Consider the following 19,517-nt stretch of genomic DNA (forward strand, 5'->3'; position numbering starts at 1 on the left):
CCATTTGCATTGTCTCACGTTCACGCGACGCTGTTTTTCGAGAAAATTTAGTGATTTTATAACCAGTCGTGTTTTAACTTTTCTTAGGCCCAAATATCTTTGAAAATGGTTTTGCAATGATCTTCCTATATTTCAACGATGCCAGTAAAATCTCTGACTGTTAAACGTCGATTATCAGGCACCAATTCTTTTATTTTATTGACGTGTTGATCATCAGTTGTTGTTGATGGCCGTCCTGGTTCGTCGTCCATGCGTTTTCGATCCTCTTACAATAATGTGTACCAATCAAAAACACTTGCTCGCGACAAACAATTATCACCGAAGGCTTTTACGAACATTCTGAACGTTTCGGCACCAGAAATTTGATTCCAGACTCAAAATTTGTTGAATAATTTCACTCATCGTAAAAATCTGAGAATGCACTTTATGTATTTCAGAAAGACAAGCGTATACTATACACTAATAATTATTTTGACGTGACATTTGCCACAGATGTCACTGGCAGTCATACCACCATAGAAAAAAATATTTCGACGAATGGATTTTCCCGCGAAATTTAAATTAAAAAGTCTTACAATTTTTTGCCCACAGACAGACGACCATGACTAAATCGACTCAACTTGCATGCTGATTTTTTATATACATACATACTATGCATATATGTTTTATACAGTCTCCAATGTTTCCAAACTTCGTGGCGAATTGAAAATACCCTGTTCAAGGTATAAATATTATCTGTGGTTTAAAAATTCTTTGATATTAACGTCCAATATATGTTCGAAGAATTTTAAGAAAACAATTCTATATAAATCCCTCAATTACATTTTATTGTCCCTCAAAAAAATTTTAATATCATAAAATTACCTATTTATTGAAAATAATATATAATATTATTATTAAAATAATATTAATGCTTTACATTAGAAGTGGTTAATTATTGATGTATGTATATACAGGTACTTAGCTATTAGAAAATCGTGTCTTTTATGGTTTGCCATATTAAACTGCGAAATGAAACAACTCGAAAAAAAAACAAAAATGCAACGTAAATAAGTCATGGGTGAATTTATTACATCAGAAGTCAAAGAAGAGAAGATACCGGAAACGGAACGAAATCGGACATAAAAAAGGCAAACGGGGTATCTCACAAGCCGCAATGTTCAAAGCAACAATCTTTAAGAATATAAAACTGTAACAACCATTTTATGAGTTGTGGCTAACGAGGAAACAACAAACGAAAAAGGTTCGTACCTGTTACCATCAGAGGGACGGAACCACAAAGTTACATCACGGAAACTGTATGTGCTCGTAAAAGTATTAAAAAAATACTAAAATTGACAATGAGTTTGAATTCTTTAAAATTCAATGTTTTATGTTTCTTAAACATATGAAGAAACAAAGAGAAATATTACAATAACTGTAAATAAAATACTGGTTACAATCATGATTTAATTATACATATAAGGTTGTGTTACTTCGAAACGTGCTTCCCCTTAGCAAACCCTTTTTTAAACCATAATGCCAAACAAAGCTTTCTTTTTTGTTTTTCTCCTGACTTTTCTGTTTATATTTTGATGATTTTGAAACATTTTCATGGAATGCAAGGTTACCTACGTTCATAGAATACAAAGACCAACAACTTCATATCTGCAGTGGCTCGAATTTTAAAACAATGGTAAGTTATATTACAGCTTTTTTTTCATTTTTGCCTTATTTCATTTTAGATCATTATTTGCAATTCTCTCATTCATTACACACTAATTTAGCCTTAGGGCTATACCAGTGTGATACTTTCAAAAAAAAAACTTTTTTTTCTGCTTTTTCAATAGTTTATATATTCAAAAATATCCTGTAAAATCGGCAAGGGCGTATCTTGAATAGTTTTTGAATGGCAGCGTTCTAAACAGCGACCGCTCAGAGGTGCAAACATACATATATAAGTGAAACTTTAAACGCGTTTTTCTCGAGACGACATTTTTCAAAATTGCTGACATCATAACTCAACGAGAAAATGACCGATCGACTTCAAATTAAAACTGGGTATGGTTGAATACATTTGCTATACAATGGACTACGATCTTTTTGATTGGTTGAAAATTGTCAATTTGGCATTAAAAAAAACCACCATTTTTTTCGTAAAAAAACGATTTTTTTTTTCAAAATTACGCCATTTTCTTAATTTTTGATATTTTTCAAAGAACGTAGTTCATTGTATAGAAAATATATTTAAGTTTAATAAACATTTTGAATTTTTTTTCATATAGCTAAAAATATACTTTATTACGTATCCATAGAACGTCGAAACATTCAATCTAGTACTTTCTTTTAAAAAATCCACGAAAATCGTCTAATTTTTCATGCGTCACACTGGTATAGCCCCTTAAATACAACTATGTACATATGTGATCTTTACCCAATTTAAATAGGATGTATACTTTGAAATCACCCACTTTAAAGTTATTGGAATTTTTACTACCCTCTGCCGGTTGACAGTCCTTGGCCAGATATAATATTAGGTTTTCAAATATCTCCCTTCCGCCTTTTTGTCGCGGCTATGTATAAAGCGCTACAGAGCTTGTATCTGACAATACTAAACATCTTTGAAAGGTCTTGACATAACCTACAAAACGACGCAATGCATGATTAGTTTAGATATTGCGTTCAGCAGTTATAGACGTGTAAACATGGAGTTCACTAACGCCGAAATTCGCTCTATTTTAAAGTTTTCCTTCGTTAAAGGCAAATCCTCTAGAGAAACGTTTCGTAAGATTAATGATGTTTTGGGGGATGGTACTCTATCACTTCGAACTGCGGAGGAATGGTTTCGACGATTCAGAGCGGGTGAAAACGACACCATGGATAAGCCAGCCGGCGGAAGACCTATGACGACGAATACCGATCAAATCATGGAATACATCGAGTTAGACCGGGATGTGGCATCTCGTGACATCGTCCAGAAGATGGAAGTTAGTCACCAAACCATTTTAAACCATCTGCAGAGGACTGGATACACAAAAAAGCTTGATGTTTGGGTGCCGCATGATTTGACGTAAAAAATCCTTCAAGACCGAATCAACGCCTCCGATATGCTGCTGAAACGGAACGAACTCGACCCATTGGTGACTGGCCACGAAAAATGGATCACATACGACAATATCAAGCGAAAACGGTCGTGGTCGAAGGCCGGTGAATCGTCCCAAACAGTGGCCAAGCCGGGATTGACGGCCAGGAAGGTTTTGCTGTGTGTTTGGTGGGATTGGAAGGGAATCATCTACTATGAGCTGCTCCCATATGGCCAGACGCTTAATTCTACCATCTACAACAACGATTTGAGGGTATAATCTGAAAGAGGATGATCTTTGGATTAAAAAATGTACACATATACCCTTCTCAGACTTATAGTTTACGAGATATTTGTATTTAAAGCTCCACAATTTTATATGCAATTCACTCTCATTTTATTTTTATTTACATGACATGAAAAACATCAGTGTTGCCACATATTGTGTTTTGAAAAAATTATCAAAAAATTTTCTGTTTAACATAGTATATAGAGAAAATAGTACAGTCGTTTTTTGTATCTTGTGTTATTTGATAAATAAAGTCGGTCCAACACCGGGGTGTTCATAGTTCTTTTGTGTCGAACTACTTTCTGCACTGGGGCCTTCGTCAATGCTAAATACTAAAATTTAAGTTAACGAAAATCGTTAAAATGTTAAATAAATTTTTGATTATTTTTCAGGACACAAAGTATGGCAACACTGCGATTTTTCATAAATGTAGACATACAAATCTCTTGAAAATTTGAATGTGCAAAATAGTTTTTAAAGTATATTTATTTTCTTAAAAAATACACAATTAGTGTAAATTTTGGATATATTTGAATGTGTACAGTGTAATTAAATATATATTAATTGAAAAATGTGGGAAAAGTGGGTTCAAAATAGTGAAATAACGAGCATTACTTTTACAAAATTTTGAACTTTAAATAGAAATATCTCGAAAACTATGAGTCTGAGGAGGGTATATGTGTATAAATTTTTTAATCCTGAGGACCTCCTCCATCCATCCGTACCATCAAATCGCGGCGCCAAAGGAATCGTAATATTGCCAACTGGACCGCTTGGCCAACAGGAAGGGTGTAGTGTTCCACCAGGATAACGCCAGACCACACACTTCGTTGATGACTCGTCAGAAGCTGCGGGAGCTCGGATGAGAGGTTTTATCGCATCCACCATATAGCCCGGACATAGCGCCAAGTGATTACCACCTGTTCCTGTCCATGGCGAACGCCCTTGTTGGTGTAAAGTTGAACTCAAAAGAGGCTTGTGAAAAGTGGCTGTCCGAGTTCTTACGGCGTATATTTGAACTAAATCCGATCACTGTAACACTTTTTATAAAGCATTGTTATGTTAGGGTCCGTTCCGGTAACGAAGACTCGACTGTCAGGATAATTGCGTAGATCGCCATTTTTCATTATGATTCCAAATTAAATTACAAATCTTCTCTCTATCTCTTCTTCGATATCCACTAGATTTTGATTGGAGCAAATTTTTGAATTTTGACTAACCTTTGCGTCCCAAAAAAAAAAGAACAATGACATGAACACTTTATTATCCATATACTTATAGTGTAACAATTAATTCCCTCTGCTTTTTTGGCAAATTTGTTTGAATTTTAAATATTAATTATTTCCATAATAATTCTAATTCATAAAAGTCACACAAATTATGTCCACATTTTTGATAAGAACAACCCACTGCACACTTCATTCTCGTTTCGACTTTTTAAACGCGTTTGTTTTTTTAATTTAAGTTCTTTCCATATCTGAAACACACTTGACCTTTATTAAAAAATGCATACAAATCGATTTTCATGTTCGTTTTTCATAAAAAATGCCCGCCAACCGCGTATTTATTCATTTTTCAGCTATCACTCGAATCATTATAATTTTTTGAAATTTTTTAAAAATTTATTTTTGAATTATAAAAGTAAAGCAATATAAAAGAAGAAAATTTTGACGTTATTGATTCAATTATTTTTGCAAATTGTTGTTTTTGCGCTATCGACAAAACTTATATAACTGAACCATGGTTGAAATCTTTGAACAATTTTTTTTTCAAATTATAAAAACCAAACAAAACGGCTGATTTTGCTCATGCAATTGTGAATCAGTTTAAAGTTATTTATTAGTGAAATATTCTTGACAAAAATTTCTAATCTATGAAAATGACGAGTAAGGCGATTTGTCAAAAAGTGATGAAGTTATTGTTATTGAACAGAGCTTTACCAATATTTATAAAGACATTGTTTGGGCTGAAGAAACCGTACCAAATCCGAATATTCTAATTTTCTTGCTATGCAGAGATTTCGTGAGGTATCAATGCGCAATTCAGTATATCAACGAAAAAACAATCTTATTTTAAATAATCTTTTACTTTTTAAAATCGCAATGAATAAAATGTATATAGCATAATAATTAATAAAAAATACTAACTAAAAAATGGCCTTATTTTCATTTCACTCATACTAACCAATTTAAATAAATTATACTGTAAGTACTAATACAAATGTTTTTTTTTTTTGGAAATATTTTTGTGGTTAAATATGATAAACAAGCTTATAAATATGTATACTTATGTATAAATATATAAGACGGAAATAAATAAAAGTCTTACCTTAAAATCAGACAGCGATGCCATTAAATCGTCCAACTCTTTAGTTGCTGATGATGCGTAACCTGATGGCGGCGCTTGATTTGGCAGATAAATGTCATTCTGTACGATTTCCTTCTCAACAATGCCAACTTAAAGAAAAATAAATATATACAGTTAATATTATACTGGTTGAGAGTTGTCTATCACGGTTTATTTTACCAGGGCCTTCTGGCGCAAGTGTCTCAGTTTTGGTCTCACGAACTGTAATGCTAACATGTCGTCCAGGCGTCGGCGACTTAGTAAGGCTACTAATTTAAAGAAATATAATATTGCAATTAATATAAATACAAATCGTAACAAAAGTATATAAGTAGTTACCCATTAGGTACAGCATAGTTTGAGGCGTTATCCATTTCACTAAGGAGGCTATCAATTGTTGGCCGCTCATCGCTGGAATTGTAGGTATTATACTTAGAGTTTGAGTTGTAACTCGTTGGCACTATGTTTTCTGCGAAAAAATAGAAATATGTGTAAGTTTTATCTGTATTTAATATTTCAAAACCTTTATATTTTCAAATTATAATAAACAACTATACAAAATTTTTTTTGCTAAATACCAATAATGAATACTAAATGTCTCCGTTCCTATGACAGCCGGGTCTACGAAACCGAAATATATAATATTTTTTTCTAGCTAAAGACTGTCAACATAGTAGTAAAATGCATTCCTAACAAGTAATGAAGGGCTAAATACGGGTGAAACGAACATTTTATACTCTGGCAACTTGCAAGAATCAAAGCCAGGGAAATACTTTAAGGTGTAAAACCAATCATATAGACTCTATATTATAGAGTAAAGTCAGCCGTATGTTCGAAAATCCTCATATCAGTTATTCAGGGGCTAGGCCAAGTTTTCGCTCAAATTTATTTATTTTATACACTGTTATGAGTACAACATGCTCTCTTATTTTCATTGGGATAACTCACATATTGGCCGATATATGCGGTACAAAGTCACCCCGAAGTTCGAAAATCTTTATATTAAGTCTAAGGTACCATTATAAGAGAAGAATTATTCCTTAAATTCAGTTATATACATCACACATTGACAGACATTTTCGATCAAAAATCAACTATAGGTACCGGGGTCTAAATATTCGGCATCTAGGGGCTTGAACAGTTTTCATTGGATTTAAACAATTTTTGGTCATAAGATGGCACACAAGACATTATTCATGTAAAGTTTTATCCCGTTACATTAATTGCTTCTTGATTTGTGTACTGGAAAATGAACGATTAAAGTGGAATTTAAAATTGTGCTATATGGAAAGTAGGCATGGTTGTTGTCCGATTTCGTTTATTTTTACAATGTGACATAAGAATGTCACGTACAAAATTTTGTCGAAATCGGGAGGTAGCCCACGCCCATCGTCCATTTTCACACCGGCTCTTATAAAGCTCTCACATAACATCTCGGTGGTAAAATTTAATACCGCTGGCGAATTCAGTTATTGATTCATCGCACTTTTAGTAGTTCTGAATAGTACCGTTATATGGGGAGTAGAAGTTCTTATAAGATATGTACTCAGCAAATTTGGTTTTTGTAGCTTAAACGGTTTAGGAGATATGTATATACATTTAACTTGTTAGGGGGCGTGGCCACGTCCACTTTTTCACCTACTGCTGCGATCCTCTTTACAAAATTACAGCTTTATATCTTGATTTAATGCTTAGTTATTGCACTTTATATGTTTTCGGTTAATGACGATTTGTGGGCGTGGCACTGCCACGACTACGCCCATCTACGAACACGATTTTTTTTATACACTACATACCAAGTTTCATCAAGATATCTTAATTCTTACTAAAGTTGCAGCTTGCACGGACGGTCGGTCAGACAGACATTCAACCGGATTTCAACTTTTCTCGTCATCCTGATCATTTATAAACATATGTACTATACATAACCATTTATCTAACTCGCTAAGTTTCAGGTGATACGTACAACCGTTAGGTGAACAAAACTACTATGTGCCCAAAAAATAAGGTGACATTTGAATTTAAACTGCGCGCGTCGAAGTATTCTAGAATTATTTTTTTTTAGGTTGGTAGTACTGCCAGTCACATTTATGTCAAATTTCATGTCAAAATATTTATTAGTGTTTGAGATACGTGTCGTCTTGTGAGCTGCTAAAAGTGAGTTTTTCGTTTTTTGTGATGTCGAAATTTGTTGAGCAAAGAATTTGCATTAAATTTTGTTTACGGAATCAATTTTCTGCTGCGGATACGTTGAGGATGCGCAGAAAGCCTTTGGTGATGAGGCTACGTCAAAAAAAAAAATGTTTGCAAGTGGTATAGTGAGTTCCAAGCCGGCCGTGAACGTGTCGAAGACGAAGAGCGTCCAGGCGACCATCAACCTCAACCGACGAAGCTCACGTTCAACAAATCAAAGATTTGGTGTTGAAAACCGTCGATTAACAATTAGAGACCTTGCTAATGAAGTTGGCATATCGAAAGGCTCAGCCAATACCATTTTGAAGGATGTTTTGGGCCTCAAGCGCGTCAAATCTCGACTGGTACCGAAAACATTGAATTTTTTGGAAAAAAGGCGTCGCGTTGAAGTGTGTGAAACGATGCTTTCCGACTACCAGGGTGTCATGAAACGCATTATAACTGGCGATGAGACTTGGATCTATGCTTACGACCCCGAAACAACCGATCAATCGAGCGAATATCGTGCCAAAAGAGAGCCGAGACCAAAAAAATCGCGCCAAAGTCGCTCAAAAATCAAGGTCATGTTGACTGTTTTCTTCGATTATCGTGGTGTTGTGCATTATGAATTCCTTCCAACCGGTCAAACAGTCAACAAGGAATATTATTTGAACGTTATGCGTCGTTTGCGTAACGCTATCCGCCTAAAAAGGCCGGAATTGTGGAAAGACAATTCTTGGTTTTTACACCACGATAATGCACCATCCCATACTGCCCTCGTAATTCGTGATCATTTCGCCAAAAACTCAACCCATATCGTTCCGCAACCACCGTATTCACCTGATCTGGCGCCGTGCGACTTCTGGCTGTTCACCAAGCTCAAAAGACCGCTCCGGGGACACCGTTTTTATACGATAGAGGAGATTCAAGCCGCAGCGAAGACGGAACTTAAGGCCATCCCGGAAAGTGACTACAACCAGTGTTTCAAAGATTGGAAAATCCGTTGGCATAAGTGCATTGCATCGGGAGGGAATTACTTTGAAGGGGATGAAATTGATTTGGAAGAATAAATAAAGAATAAAATAGAAAGATAATACTCTGTAGCAACTGGTTATGTAGGGAATGCCATTTCCTACAACTACAATGTTGTTATTGTTACTATTGTTATTTCACTTTATATTTCATTGCAAAATAGGTCAATTCTTCGATTTTCTAGTACAAGACCGGGTTTCACAAGTTCTCTACGACTAGTCGACCTTGATACGTAGTTAAACTTTCGGTGTCGTTATTTCGTGAAGGAATAATTGAAGCATAAGCATTTAAGTTCAATGGGAGGACATCAGACTAATTGTTAGGTTTTCGAGTTCAGTTTGAATTAATGATATAAAATGTTGTTGATTTGCTGTTAATATTTTAGTTCACTTACCCGTATGGACTCGCCATTAACCTGGCAGCATTACTGAAATATTACCAGTAAATCAACCAGGCTTCCTTTGGGTCATTCACTTTTTGAATATTGAGTCTCAATTAGAAGCACTACAGCGGAAAAAAATATATTTTTTACAGAATAGTTGTTTTCTACTACTGTTATCATATTTCTTCTCAATTCCGTGCTAGCACGACAGGTTCATGACTACCTTACACCGTAAGAACGGACACAAATCTTTAAGTGCTTGGTGAAAGCGAAAGCTTCTTGATAATTAAGCATAACTTCATCCCTATGAGATCATCCTCCTTAATATTGTAATAACGTTATAGGTTATGGACGAAAGTTTGTGAATGTAGCATTAGCCGGTTTGGATAACGACAAAAAAAACGATTAGGGTTTTCAACGCGTTAAGCTTGATAGGTTGATAACTTAGATAGTTTAGAATAACTGCTTGGCAACATAAACTTAAAAGTCTTCCAATTTTCATGCAAATGGGATTTAAATATTGACACTACTAACTCTAATGATGCTATCAACTTTAAAATATCTGGTTTGTATTATTTATGCAAAATTGTTTTGTAAAACTATTTACCTTTTTTTTCATAATTACTATTATATCTGGCATTACTCAAATCTTCCAAAAGCGAATCCAGTTCAGATAGATTTTTCGAGTTTTGTTGCACGGGAGAACCATTATAAGCACCGCCTGTTCGTCCAAGTGTTCCTTGATTTTGATAATTATATGACTGCCCCACGGGTGACGATCCGATGCTGCTGCCCAAACCATTGTAGCCGCCAACACTTCGAGTTGGTGATGGCGCTGTTCTTGTTTCGGTAACGCTGTAGTGTTCTTGATGCACTACCTGCATTGAAAGCCATATAAAAACCATATTTAAAATATATTTAAGCTTCTTATACAATTCATTAAGTATTTTCAAACACTTACCGGTGGCGGCGCTGCTTTACCACGCAAACTGCCATAGCCTGAGCTATCGCCATAATTAATATTTGAGGTATTGTACTGTGGTGGACGATTGCCGGGCACGCTGCTCTGCAGATCGGCGAGGAGTGCGTCTGAAAATAAATGTCAAAAATAATTAATAAATCGCATAAAATTAAAAAATCTATATTTCTATAAAGGGATTTGTTATTATTTTTCCCACTTAAGTTATCATAATCGCCGTGACTCATATTTTCCTGTACAAAAAAAAATAGTCAAACGTTTAAATATGAAGCTTTTAACTGATAGAGTAGAAATAACTGCACTGGCTACAAAAATTGAGCGCAAACCTGTCAACGATGATGGTGGCAATTTGTTTATCTTTGAGGTGCTACATTCCACCATATCAGTTTTCGTGAAGAAACCGTCATCAAAAAAGCGTGGACGAGGAATTGTGAAAGCTTTCCTTACTCAATTTTCCGCATATGGGTTTAGTTCTCATGAAAAAAATTATAGTCGCTCTCAATTTTAGGTCACTTATTTAAATAAAAAAAAATCTGTTATAGTTCTTAAACCTTACAAAATTAACTTATTGATTTTTCATAATTTGTTTTATGCTTTATTAATGTCTGAATACATAGCTTATTCGCACAGTCAGTATTGCCGACCACTTTCGCCTTTATTTGTTTTGCTCTACGGTTTTGATAGCGTGTTATCAGTAGATACCTGTTCGCTTGGTTTGGGTAAGCGGTCGTTTATTTTGGTTCGCTTATGATTTTTTGCGTTCATTTTATACTATATAGTATATATACTATAGTTATACTATAGTTTTTGTAACGTAACGTAATTTATTTCTATTTCGTAATTTATTTTTAGTAAGCTATATATACAAATAAATATACATATTATACACATGTAGTTAAACAAGTTACGCTCATTCTGATTTCATAGCGAATTTTCTCATAAATGGAATTGTGTGACAAGCATCTTCTAACTATTTCAAAGTTCGATTACGATCTCCGAGCTTATAATCACTTTAATAAGAATTGTTAATGGTTACAGAATATGCCTAATGAAATTACAAACATCGGAGTATGTAATTTATATAAAACATTTAGGCCAAGTAATACAAATATGTTTGATAACTCAATCCAATACGTTGATTATTTTCAATATTTTTACATAATTTGCATAAAAATATCTATATACATACCTACATTATGGATCTTACACTAACAACAATCAATATCAAACAATATACGCAATAGCAATCTTAAAATCCTCTATGAAACCATGAGTAAATTAACTTAATATTAAGTTATGTAAAATTTTAGTATACATTAATTAAATTTGTGTATCTACATATTTACATTGTTATTTTTAAAATACAATAAATATTTATGTATTTTGGTTTTTGGCACACCAAATGAAGGCATGGTTGAAATGGATGGTTCGTGATTTGTACCGTAGACATGGTATCTGGCTTGAATTCTATATGCATATTTCTATTTCATGTTTATAAAGATATCTGCTGAAAATTGAATTCTTATAAGTAGACATCTTTAGTATCTATGAACAAGTTAATTTTAAGTCTATCCAAAATGTATTTGTGGATTAAAGTTTAGACCAGAATCTTTTGGACTTTCCGGTCTTTACGGATATTAACAAATCGTTAAGAGTAGTTACTTGGCCAGGAGCGAGGTTCGAAAGGCACTCGTCCAGACCCTTTATGGTATGAGCAATGTTTCAACCAACCTGGTATAATACATGTTCTCACTTTCTTAGACACGCTGAAATACTATTAATCAAACAGTCGAGCTTAATTTCAATATTTTAAAAGAACCTATTTGCAATTTAGTGTAACGATAATTTCAATTTTGCAACTTGTAGGCATCAAATCCAAAATGTATTTGTGGATAATAAAAGTTTAGAAATCCCAGCAATTTTATATATCATATTTATATATAACTTTAACAGACATATAAAGTTTGATAGAAAAACGGATATTAATTATAAGCCTCTTCTTCTTCTTAATTGGCGTAGACACCGCTATTATAGCCGAGTTAACAACAGCGCGCCAGTCGTTTCTTCTTTTCCTAACCAGTTGGATATTAATACAGGTGTTCTCACTTGGACAGTGGAGGTCTTCCTCTTCCTCTGCTTCTCCCGGCGGGACTGCGTCACTTTCAGAGAGTGTTTTCATCCATCCGGCTTATTAAAACAAACAGCTGTTTACTTTAATTCGCTAAGTATTTTAAAAGTCGTCGTATATCTTTTCGTTCCATCGAATGCGATAAATGCGCAAAGGACCATAAATCTTTCGCAGAATTTTCCTTCGAAAACTGTAACGTCGACTCATCGAATTTCATACTCAGTTGCACCTGTTGGCAAGGCAACCCTGCATTTCCAGGCTGACATTGTTGGTGGTGTTAATGCTGGTTTAAATAGACGTAAAATCTACAACTTCAAAGTTATGACTGTCAACAACGAAAGTCTCAGTGCGACGACTTTTATATATACAGGAGATATTTCGTATTGCCCTATATAACCCATTTTATATACTTCCTAACAGACATATAAAGTTTGATAGAAAAACGAAAATAATTATATTATATCGAGCCTACTTTATCTATTTTTCCCCGTACCACATACTACTTGTATTAACATGCCACATACAAAAAATCCAATCATATAGAGTAAAGTCAGCCGGATGTTCGAAAATCCTGATATTAGTTATATAGGAGCTAAGTCAAGTTTTTGCTGAAATCCATCTATTTAAGGCAGAAAGATACACTGTAAAATACGCTCTCCCATTTTCATTTCAATAACTCACTTATTGGCCGATATATGCGATACAAAGTCGACCGGAAGTTCTTTATTTAAGTATACATAATCGAAAATGTTTATTTAAGTATATGGGGGCTGAGGAAAGTATAGGCCGGATTCAACCAATTTTTGACATTCAGCAATACTTTTGCCAGGAAAGGATTCTCTCTGAAATCGAATTGTATATCTCATACATTGACCGATATTTCGATCAACAGTCAACTATAGGCACCTAGGTACCTAGAGGCTTGAACAGTATTAAAGGTATTATTCGTGGACAATTTTATTCCGTTTAATTCCATTAATTGCTTCTTGATTTGTGTACTGTAACTTAATATCTCTGTTCAGGGTATAAAAATAATTTTTTTTCCAGAAATATTCAACGCCATTCAATCACCATACTATATAATTACTATGTGGACAATGGCAAAAACAAAACAAATATTTAGGCAAATAGCTGCATTCAAATAACATAAAACTGATCATACTTCAGGACTGTGCTTTTAATGGTCAAATCTATTCACAGTTGCATGAGAAACACTTAAATATAATCTAAGTTTATTTTTCGACTTTTGTTCATCACGATTTAGAATTCACCTAGGAGACTGAACATAACATTTCTGTTAGGTTATATTAGATTATGTTATTTTAGACTTAACCTTTTTGGCTTATGTATTTTATATTGTATATTCTACTATATCTAACTTCAAGATACATAGATACATATGTTTTACAGGTTCAAGCAGAAATGGAATATAATTAGGTATGACTTAATAGCATATGCAAATATTATTACCAGAAACAAAATGTATCAATGATATCTAAATTCGAACACGTTTTTACGGCAATCGTAATACATTATTACTGTACTATATAGTAGACAGTACAAGAATATATGCTTTGAATGTACATATAAAGATTAGAGCGGATCGATTTTTCATATGAAATCGCGTATGTGGGAAATGTTCTACGGATCTTTCTGAAAAACTTTTCCTAAGAGAATATGACTTTTTAGGTGGATTAAAATCTTTCGGAATAAAAAAAATTTCCCCTAAAGCTTGTGAGATATCCGATTGAATGCATTTAAATTTAATTTAACACAGAGGTGTATTTTGATTAATAGAAACATTTGTTCGGAATCGGCCTTTAATTAAATTAAACAGCTAAGAGCAGGTAATATTGCAGAACTGTTCTCTAATACATGCTTAACAATGACAGTGAAAGTAAAGAAAATTGGACAATAGATCCATATTCTCTCAGATGTAATGTTCAGAAGGAGCCGTAGAATATTTCCCCAATACGCGATTTTATACAAAAAAAAAATCGACCCGCTCTAGTGTACATACGGTACAACATTGTGCTGTCATTCAATGAAAGTGAACTTACCTAAGCGCCTTTCGAACTCGCCCACTTTGAAAGCATCATTTGGCGGACTTAAAATCGATGACGAGTATAGCTTAGAAGACATTCTCAATTAAGGAAATCACTGTAAATATATTCACGCGTTGGTGGATAACACTATGAATTAACGGTAATAAAAGAAATATTTCGAAACCGCAAGCATAATAAGCAAAAAACCTGTATTTCACAACATCGTATATGGAATTAGAAGAATATTTAACGAACCTTTGAGAAAAAAAATGTTATTAAGTCTTGTTGAATAGCTCACAACTGGCCAATTGTGAGATAGGGTTACATGTTAACGACTTGGAACACTTTCCGCAAATGGCCACAAGGTGAAACAATCACAAAGTAAAAAAGATGAAGAAGACCAACAAATTCCCTCAATTATCTCAATTTGGCGAAACTCAGAAACTTTAAATATTTTCTAGCATCATCAGTTGACATACAACGCAAAAGCTGTTAATGTTCAATACCGCAAAAGCAACAATGATTATGTTATAAGAAGAATAGAAAATATGTGAACTTTTTGCGTTCTAAAGCTTATCTACTTAATTGCGATTAAGCTGGTTAGCATTCAATCCTCCCACATGAGCTATACCACATGGTATTCATATGCATACATTATGTAAGTACATACGTAACTGCACTTAAATAGCCATTTGGTCGGTATGTAAAAAGTGGATTAAAGCTGATTAGTAACTATCGCAACAATGCTGCACAACTCGCTTGAAATGCACACATACAGATAAATACAAGTATGTTTTGTATTTTTTTTTTTTATTATTTATTAATTAAAGTTATTTTATTAATGGAAATGTACAAGTAGTGATATTATACTACATTTATCGAATTTAAATTGAAATGAAGCAATTTGCTCTATATCATGTTGCCAGATTACCAGTAAATTATGGTAGACCAAATAATATTTATAGAGAATTCATTAATTATATGGTTGATTATTAGTTTTAACAAAGAAAAGAAAAAAACGTAAACCCCGGTCGCACCAAAACTGAAATACACTTCACAAATTCAAAATATTCCTGGCAAGAACTTGATTTTGAAATTTTGATCGTTCAGTTCGTATGGCAGCTAATGCTATAGTAAAACGATCAGAACAATTTCTTCGGAAATGGGACGGGATCGACACAACTCATCATTCATATACCTTATAGGGATATACAAGGTGCATTCCAAAGTAAACAGGACTTAAAAAAACAGAACAAATGATTTTTTCGGCAAAATCAATTTATTTTATTCAAAATAGTGTCCTGTTTCAATACAGCTTTTAGCACGGTCCAAAAGCATGTCGAACAAGTGTTTTAGCTCGTTGGTCGGTATGGCCGCCAGTATGCCGGTGCAAGCCTTTTGAATGGCCTCTACGTCTGCATAACGCTTTCCTTTATGGGCAAATGCATTTTTCCGAAAAGGAAGAAGTCGCACGGTGCCATATCAGGTAAATACGGGGAGTGGTTAATGGTTAAAATGTGATTTTTTGTCAAATAATCGGTCACAAGCGTCCTTCGAATGTTGGATTCTGAGCAATTTTTGGTCGTCAATCAATTTGTGCGGAACAAACCGTGCACACACTTTTCGTAAGCCCAAATGTTCGGTCAAAATGAATTATTATTTTCGCACCGATAACACAAACATACTGACACTTAAAACGCAATAACTTCACTTCCAATCCATGAAATTCTCACGGGACAATCGATAAAGATAGCAGATTCTAATGCACCAGTCGACATATAGATGCCGCCACCAGGGGGCGCTAGATTCAAAAAGTCCTGTTTACTTTGGAACGCACCTTGTAGAATAAATAAAATCGGGTAAAAACACGCCTTGGACCCCATATAATTAACAGGCCTTATGTACCTGAAGGCACTTCCCTGGCTATAATCCTTGTAAGTTGCAAAAGTATGAAACGTTCGGTTATATCGGAACTTAGCTCTTCCTTACTGGTTTTAATTAAGTTTTTTCCACTAATTATAATGAATTGGCTAATTTTATTTAGCTCGGTAATAGAAATAGCGAATGGATAAGTTAGTATGTTTTTGTTCTTTTGTTAAGTAAAAAATGGAACATTTTTACAAGGTGTAATAGAGTGGTTATGTAATGTCATATAATGAGGCAACATTTTATGTGAGAAAATAAAACGGTATTAATTGGAAACTTCTCACTTTTCAAAGGCGATATTATTAGTGACTTGATATAGATTAGGTTCATGATAATAATATTTAACCATTGATAGTTATTTTATCTCTAATTTTCTCTTTGAACTTTGAACAATTATACCAGAAATAAATTATTAGAATTAAATATCGAGCATTGAGTATTTTTCAAGTAAGCAGAAATAGATGTATTTTATAAATTGAAAATAGTCTTTTGTTAATTTTTTAAGGCTTTATAATTTTGTCAGCTTAGAGAAAAGTTTATCAACTCAATCGCCTCTCTAACAATTAGCCATAGTTGAACTAAATATGTGAACTTGACTATAAAGTGGACGTGTTTTTAAGTAAAATTTAACACGGTGAAAACATTTTCTTTGCATAGGCATTTTCTTTAAAATCTGTATTAGGAATATCCACCCGCTTAAATCAGGCATGAAAGTGAGGCAAATTACATACATATGTATGTCTTACACATACATACATATGTACATATTTGACGATTGAAGGGTTTTAAAGCAAAAATTACACTATATTGTCAAAAGTGACTCAAACCATATTTAAGAAATAAATTCGCAAAAAAATTATTTTTTTTACTTTGAAATCCTAGCCCATCCCTTAAGAAACTTTTTCCTATCTTCCAGTCAGAAAATTTCTAATGAAATGATTTTTATATTATTATCCATATAATAAAAAAAAGCGTATAGATGAGCTTAAAGTGAAATCAAAAAGTTAAAATCGATTTAATATTATTATTTAAATGAAGCCACCCCACTGCGAAACAACCAAAACCATATGTGACTCTCATAATTTTTATTTAATATCTACCACCTTACTTGAGAACTTTTCAATTAAGCAAAAAGCTTTCAAATATTGACGATCAATTACCACACAATGACAACAAAAACAACACGCGAATAATCTGCAACCACACCAATCACAACAATTAGAATAACATAAACAAACGATGGAAGATTATACACAACCACAACAAACAATGCGCTATTCAAATACCGAGCGTAATAAAAAAGAAACAAAGTTCGCAAACGCGAGGTGCCGAGAGATGTGTTGCATTATTCGCGAAGCATAAATAAAAACATTGCGCTACGAGTACGTACGAGCGGTGAAAAATATCGGCAAAAATAAAAGCGGATAATCGAACACCTGTCTAAGCACGAATGGTAACAGCAAATGGCCTAGAATACAGAGGTCGTCTGACCGGCTGATTTACAAGCGCAGTTATATGGCTCATTGTATGCACGTATAAAATACATATGTTTCGTACACACATATGTATGTATGTACTATATATATGTACATATGTATGTGCGCGGAGCACAAAAGCTAGGTATTAGGCGGCGAAATCGCGTTGGCGAAAAACGTCGGTGACGGAGTTCTAATGTTGTAATATGGAAAAAGAAGTAGGCAGAATTGGGAAATGTTATTTCACAGACGGAAGCGAAAATTAGGCGGCACACCCACCTTCTAAATTCGTTTGATACGAATGGATTTATGAGTTTGTTTGTGTGCATGCATTACGAAAACTCACGCGAAATTTAAATGTATAGAAAGTGGCACACATAAGTTTTTGTATTTATGAATTTATTTTTGGCGTGACGACCGCAAAGATTTCAAAATCGATTGAGAATTTCCATGCCAACTGCACAAAAAATAAAAAAAAAACCAACAACCCAATATACTATCGGTGGCAGTTGGAAAAAAAATCGTCGAAAGTGCCAAGGAATCAAAGCGCCTCACACATTTCATTGGCTTGGGTGGTGGGATTTCGAGCTTATTAAAGAAAACGTACTTTCTTACATACATATGTATGTATGTATGTATGTATTTGTATTAGATTAGTTTTACAAATTTAAATTTTACTGAAATGAAACTGGAATAAAAACCTCAACTTTCGCCGAAGCTGATCCATTTCTTATAGTAACTATAGGTTTAACTAAATCTGGAAACGTAACCAGCCAATGGTTTGCATCTAAGAGTGCCCGCAGAGTGAACCCGAGCCAATCGTAAATTCGCGTAAATGGGAAAATGCCCTCGCCTCGGAAAATGTTTTTCTAGTTATAATCAAGTTGTTTGATTTAACAACCATCTAGTCGAATAAATGTTACTAAAAATGGATAAAATATATTTTATGAAGATATTTATTTTGATTTTGATGGCCACTCTATATGCTATAGAAGTCCGATCCGAACATTTTGTTCGGATGGATATGTCAACCAAAACGTGAAAAGCCTACCCTACACATTTGAAAAAGTGAGTGGGTTTACATATTAGTCATTTGCGGGAACTGTTAATATTCTTCTTACAGTCGAAGAAATTGGATGCTGAAGCACATCAGGAACTCCAAAAAGCTTATAGAGGTGCTACCTCAAGTGAAACAACGTGCCGTAATTAGTTTCATCGCTTCAGAGACAGTGATTTCGATATTAATAACCGTTCGCGTGAAGGACGGCCAAAACCCTCCTAAGACGGTGAATTGGAGACGTTGCTCCATGAGCAACCGTGTCAGAGTACATGTGCGGAGAATGATTCAGAAACTGCAGAGAACTATGCGAAAAGCGTCCTCAATACCAGTAGAGGCACGAAAAAATTATTCTGTTGCATGACAACGCTCAGCCTCAGGTTGCCAAACCCGTTAAAACCCACCTGGAAACGCTGAAATGGGAAGTTCTATCGCACCCGCCATATTCTTTAGATATTGCAGCGTCCGATTATTATTTGTTCTGTTAAATGGCACATGGTCTGGCTCAGAAGCAGTTCCACTCAAAAGACGGGCATCGAAAATTCGCTTGGTGCTTAGATAGCATTACAAGGAGAATGGTTTTATAATAATGTTATTCGAGTTTTGTCCGAAAGATGTCCGTTGG

The 19,517-nt window shown here is 34.2% G+C and overlaps 1 protein-coding gene across 9 annotated transcripts in view; it reads right to left on the reverse strand.

Annotated features, from left to right (window-relative positions):
- The window catches only part of LOC126753446 (leupaxin), a 72,316-nt gene that overhangs the window by 19,365 nt on the left and 33,434 nt on the right, over window positions 1-19,517 (reverse strand). For 5 of the 9 annotated variants that reach the window (XM_050464930.1, XM_050464924.1, XM_050464923.1 and 2 more), the window contains 5 exons: window positions 10,244-10,371; window positions 9,890-10,160; window positions 6,036-6,165; window positions 5,877-5,965; window positions 5,679-5,806 (listed from right to left, as the gene is read on the reverse strand). In XM_050464930.1, the coding sequence (XP_050320887.1) occupies window positions 5,679-5,806; window positions 5,877-5,965; window positions 6,036-6,165; window positions 9,890-10,160; window positions 10,244-10,371 (746 nt within the window). Of the gene's footprint in view, window positions 1-5,678; window positions 5,807-5,876; window positions 5,966-6,035; window positions 6,166-9,889; window positions 10,161-10,243; window positions 10,372-10,460; window positions 10,504-14,449; window positions 14,554-19,517 lie in introns of those variants that run through there. The other 4 variants (XM_050464926.1, XM_050464927.1, XM_050464929.1 and 1 more) reach the window with 4 other exon arrangements.

The sequence above is a fragment of the Bactrocera neohumeralis genome, chromosome 3, assembly GCF_024586455.1.
Source record: "Bactrocera neohumeralis isolate Rockhampton chromosome 3, APGP_CSIRO_Bneo_wtdbg2-racon-allhic-juicebox.fasta_v2, whole genome shotgun sequence".
NCBI classification, from domain to species: Eukaryota; Metazoa; Arthropoda; class Insecta; order Diptera; family Tephritidae; genus Bactrocera; species Bactrocera neohumeralis.